The 6,000-nt window shown below is 41.9% G+C and overlaps 1 protein-coding gene across 1 annotated transcript in view; it reads right to left on the reverse strand.

Moving 5' to 3' along the window:
• Nucleotides 1-5,772, reverse strand: part of LOC146854118 (cathepsin S-like) — a 40,912-nt gene extending 35,140 nt beyond the window's left edge. The window contains exons 1-3 of the mRNA XM_085651894.1: nt 5,621-5,772; nt 2,697-2,800; nt 517-659 (exon numbers count right to left, since the gene is read on the reverse strand). Of these exons, the coding sequence (XP_085508020.1) occupies nt 517-659; nt 2,697-2,800; nt 5,621-5,712 (339 nt within the window). The 5' untranslated portion in view covers nt 5,713-5,772. The remainder of the gene's footprint in view (nt 1-516; nt 660-2,696; nt 2,801-5,620) is intronic.
• Nucleotides 5,773-6,000: the final 228 nt, after the last annotated feature.

The following is a 6,000-nucleotide window of genomic DNA, read 5'->3' on the forward strand; positions in this document are numbered from 1 at the left end:
GCCGTGTGCTGTGGTAGGGTGCTGGCATCTTGTTACTTCAGGTAGTGAAGGCAAGGTCTAAACACCCATGGCCCAGCTGTCTGTTGGTACAATGGTTTCTTTTATTGGTGACTACGCCCACTCATTTGCGAGTTCTAAGCGGACTGCCAATAGTATCCCGGCAGGTTCGATAGGGCGTTACCCCATAGTACACTAAACAATGCTGCTTTGCTAGTGATATATGTGGGATCTTAGGTCTCCAGGAACTTGGTTAGAAGTTAATATATCTTGGCTAGTGGCAACTATCTAAATATATCTTGGGTCACAGCACTTTGCCCCAGTTCTTCTCTACTAAGTTGAGATGCTACCCAGTAAGAGGACCTACATACTAATGCAGCACTTGAATCAGTGTGGATTCAATTCAATTAATAAATCATTTGTATTCACAAAATATACAAAAATGTGTGGACATATTAAATTGGGTTTGAAGGAAAAAAAAGAGAATATTGTTACCATATAATGGAATTCAGTTCTTACCATATCTGCAAAATGGTTCATTTCCAATCGGTAGCTCTTATTGCCGCGATCCGCCAGCAGGTTGTGATCTCTCACTTTGTGCCATGTGGCTTCCCATGCGTTCCTTCGGAACTCCTCAACATCATCAGTTAAGTATTTCTTTCCTGTAAAGAAGATGAAGTGTAGATAAGAACAGCCCTTGGTGCTCAAAGCATTGATCTTTGCCAATTGTTTTCCACGTGGTCACTTTTTTAGGAAATCGTATTGTGTGTTAAAGAAAAAGCTACTTTTTAAGAACAGATACCATTTTGGGATATGAAGCCCTTTCCAAGTTCCATCCCCCAAGACCTCCATGTGCCGTTGAAGTGCTAATTGTCTAGACCAGTGCTATGTGGCTCTGGATGGTACATCAGTCTACACCACCATTACTTTGACCACTAGAACAGATTATCTTCCAAGCTTCATGGCTGGGTTTTCCCATTGGGTTGTTTCTAGCCAGGCATCTCTTATACAAGTGGGGCACACATCTGCAGCAAGGGGTTTGTTCTTTCAGAGTTCTGGGGAAGTGAGATAGACAAAGGGGAAAGTGAGCATGAAATACCAGCTGGTCCATCTACTGACCTCAGAAACCTAGAGAGGCACTCGCTGAAGTGTAATCCTGCTGATATTCTAACTTGATCCGTAGTAAAGATTTACTGTGGGGTTTGTTGGCCAGAAATTTGAGAACTGATGTCACTAAGAACGACAGTTCTTGGGCTACTGAGAACAGACTTATCCAACATCTGTCCTATGTATATACCTTTATATATACCGCTTTCACCTGGCATTCAAGCACACGCTAGTCGTGTATAATTCAAATAGAGGTGGCAATGTATTGGTTGTTGCTTTGGCCAGCATTGAATTTAGGGTGAACCGTCTAGCTGCACTGGAATGGATATTTCATTGACTGTCAGTTTTTGAATGGTGACTGTACTGCCTAGTAGTCTCCCAATGGGGCAGAAAGGAGTGTTGTGAACCTATGAGGATGATGGGTACAGGTCACAAATGTGCTTGCATGCACATATATACACACACATGTATACACACACACTTCACCTAGAGACAACCTGTCATTGAGAAGCACTGAGGGGGAACGATGAAGGAACACCCATACACACACACACACATAAACACACACACGCACGCACACACACACACACGTTTGACAGAGAGACATTAATGACATCTACACACTCCTACTCAACTATTAATGATGGAGGGATGCGGGGGATATATTTGCTACTTATATCTACCTTTTCGTGCTGTCTGCTGGCTTACTTGGTCATGGATCCCCCAGGATTCAAACCTGCAAACATTGGCTTATAAAGCGACATCTATAGCGCGTGTACTAATCCCACCTCGATGAAGAGTATCCTTTTTTATCCATCTAAGAATTGAAATTGCATGTACAAACGCTTCACGAAGGGCTGGAGTTTGAATTACTTTTACTTCACATTTCAGGAAAACTGCTTTACTTTTGTCAGATTTAGAGAAGAAGGGTCTGGGTAAGTATAACACTTATCTAGTACACTTTACATATATATGCCTCATGATCTGCAACCTTTCTACATGCTTTGCCTTTTAAGACATTCTTTTTCAGTGTTGTAAAACAGCATGGTGATTACTATGACGTACAGGACAGGATAAATGTTATAATCATGACATATGCTTACACAATACAACATGTTTACAAACATGCTTGTGTAATGGGATTTTATCTCACTGCATGGATTTAAGTCCATGTGGTAGTTTGATGTTTTTCTTAAATTCGATCATTGATACCAGGGATATTATTAAATACATATTCGAAGAAATAATCACACACCATCTTGTACCTATATAGCAGAATTGATATAAACAGTGAATGGAATCACCATAAGGCAGGTGTGTCCAGCACTAGTCAGAATGAGGGAAGCCATGCCAGGTTAATCATTGACTATAAACATTGTTCCCATCTATATTAACCATATTTAAATATATCTCTTGTGGATATCCTAAAGATCTAGCATGGATACCGACCTTCCCGATCCTGCTGTAGGGTTTCGGTGAGCTGTGTCTCCTTAATTGAAATAGTGTGGTTAGCGTCATCATTTTCAACATGGTTGACTTATAGGTTTTCACAAATGGATGTCATTGTGATAACTGCAGAGCGTCCTTCTTACCGTACTTGGATTTCCACGTCTCCCATTTCTGGTCAAGATGTTTGGAAGCAATGGAAAAGGCCAGTAGGGCGGACAGGAGGAGAACGGCTTGCATCACCTGCATCCTACAAGGAAGGAAATAGGCACTGTAAAGTTTCAATTTAATTTTAGTTTCAATTTATTTCAACTTTCCATTATATTCTACCCCCTGACTGCTGCTGGAGTCCCCTTCACTGGGCTCAATGTGCTCCCCTATAGGGAACGCCTGACAGACATTACTGATTGATGATGTACCTGATAATTCCTTACAGCCCTTACACCCAGCAGGACGTTGCATGCTTTGATCCAGTCTACCAATGAGAACCTGAAAGTGACCTGGGAGGTACCTGGGTTTTGTCTATGAACATCCATGAGGGCATGAATGAAAGACATGCAGAAATAAGAACAGGTGTCATGCCAGGCACTTGGTACATGAACACTCCAAGCAGGCTCATCCAAGGTTCAAAGTCCCAGGGCATTAGATATGGTTACGCTTGTATCTGCTCCAGGGGACGCGGACATGGTGGCAGTTTCATCCACGCTATGCGGCAATGTCTTCCCCCTCAATATACAAAGGGTTTGCAGATGGAAGAGGTTTATTGATTTGCATAGAGGAGCATCTATGCTGGACCTGAAGAAGCTCATAGTCCCTTTTTGTGTGTGAATGTCTTCCACCATTCACCCTTAAGGAGGGGGTAGAGAAATACCTGACTGGGCTCAAAGATTTTAATGGAGATTTCAATCCCAAATTGTATTTATTGGATATCTGGAGAGATATCTCCCTGCAGGAGCAACGGAAGATATTCGATAGAAGGGCGTTTATGGTGGCAGGGCGAAACATGACCAGACTATGGGGGTGTCCGGGGCTCCAGATTTGTAAACTTGGGAGAAAGAAATGGACTGGAGATTGCTTACAGAGAAGCTCATATGCGCGGGCAGAGGATGTCTGAAGAAATAGGGAAAAATCTGAACCCGGTGGAGAACATACCTAGGGTTCCGGAGGTTGAGAACACGTACAGGATATGCAGGGTGCACCGGGGAGAAAGTAGATACTGTCATGTCAATCTGTTTCCCATGTGGTCGTCCTCAGCTATTTGTAGCAAATGTATGTGTGTGCCCGTGTGGTTCTGAGCTTCAGCAATATGTTCAAAGCAGTAAAAAGATGTTTTTTCAACAATAATTTTTTTCCAGAATATTTGTAAGTTTGTAGGTGGTCACAAAATTCACGACATTCCCACCCGGGCACAGCCCATCAACAGAAGAGCAGATTTATTCTGTTTGAGTAAATATATTTACAAGGGTAACAAAGAATTTTGTTCACCTGTAAATTAAGCTATTAGTGCATGTAAGAAATTTACATGAGCGTAAGAGTGAGGCCTTGAATGTCCAGTTCCGGTCAATGTGTTTGAAAAGGATGGCACACTTTACTTACAGCAAACAATGTAGGGCAATAGTAGGCCATTTGTCATAGTAATTGCAAAATATCAAAGTATCAAAGTATCAGGTATCAATATTAAAAATAATGTATGAGTTATTTAGGCAATGCATTGTTATAAGCATCTTATTAGCAAGAAATGATTATGACCCAAAACGTATTCTCTTGAAAAAGTGATATTTTTTCATAGCAATGTATACATATTTGCAGCATACACATTGATGAATTAATACGTACACATTATCTGAGTATTGTTCTGAAATGATACATTATTTCTCATATTGATACCTAATCGGAGGTTGCTGTTTTGCAATAGCACAGAGCCCAGTCCTGCTGGGTCCAGGCGCTGCTCCTGTACTAGGGACTTATTTTTCATAGTAAAGCAGAATCTGGCAACCTCTGGGCCTGGAATGCAATCCCAAAGTCTTTATTAAGCTTAGACTCATACACTACAGCTGCTCTGTCAATGTGTCTTTTTCATTTTATTCTTATTCCCAGACCCCGTCTCTGCCCTGGTCTCAGTCACATGTTCCTCCCCAGCCTGAGTTCAGCCCATCCCTCAAATTACTGCAACATCAGCCACAGCTGGACCCTCTCAACTCCTGGCCTGCTCCTGAGCCCCAGTCTCTTTCTGTTATCCTCCCTGTACCGTGACCCAAACCTATTGTCAGGAAGGAATCCCTTGGTAATGTTCACAACCCAATATTTATATGGTCTGGTAGGAGGGAAGTGTTGTGATTGGATGGCGGTGGGTCCCTGTCTCCAGCTCGATAGGAATCAAGGGATCTCAAGTCGATGAAAAGCTCAAACTGCCTGTTACCAGACCTAAAAATGACTTCACAAATATGGATGAAATAAGCACAAAAAAGTTTAATCCTAACTCATTGATTATGTTTAGGCTTAATTAGAAAGTGCAGCTAGTACCAATGAAGTTGTTTCTTCATCTTTTCTGAAGTGGATTCTAATCTCTCTGTCTGTTCACGCTCCATATCTGTGCTTGTTGAGTTTGTTTTCTAATCTATTGTTGTGTTGCTATACTACAATCCTCATTCATGTCACTTGATTGTAACATTGAAACTCTACAGCATCTGAAAGCATGAATCTCAAATGATATGGGTGTGCTTTATTCCGTATAATTTATTGAAAAAAAAATGCTTTCAATTCGATCCCACACTTCCAGGCTCACCGTCTTGTCTTCTGATCTACTCTTAAATCTCTTCATCCTAATTTACTCTCATTTCCTTATTTACCCTTTTTTGTTTGTTGAGCCCTTTTTTCATCCTAATTTAAAATCTGGTAAAGCTCTTAAATAGAAAAAAGTGAGACACATTCAAATAATAGCATTCTGGGACATCTCCAGCACACAAGTACCCACTGCTATCACTGTGAGAAAACATTTGAATGAAATAATATATTTACAATGTGCATGTTAAATCGTTATGAGGCTTCAGCTGAGCCTTCTATAAGTTACCTGACTGGTAGGCTTGGCAGGGTTTTGATCTCAGGACGCGCTCTCAGTGGTACCTTCTGGAGAGGGATGCCCAAGTCTCGCGCGCCGGCCATTTTATGGAGCCCTTAGAATCTGACAAGAGCCCTGGTTTCCTGCCTCATGTCCTCTGCTGGTGGGCGGCTGTGGGAAGATCATGACCAGGGCAGATGAGGCCTTATCACAACGGTCCCCTCAAACGTCTGTCCATATCTCCAGTCCTGATCCGTTCATATTCTTAATCTCCACCCAGCGCCAGCCGCCCAGTGACCACAGCTTTCATAACTGCTGTGGACAAGCACATCATGATGGTCCATTCATGACCTTTGAAGAGGTTCAACACAACATAGACATGATAGGGGGTT

Source organism: Triturus cristatus, chromosome 4_1 (genome assembly GCF_964204655.1).
Source record: "Triturus cristatus chromosome 4_1, aTriCri1.1, whole genome shotgun sequence".
In the NCBI taxonomy this organism is placed as follows: Eukaryota; Metazoa; Chordata; class Amphibia; order Caudata; family Salamandridae; genus Triturus; species Triturus cristatus.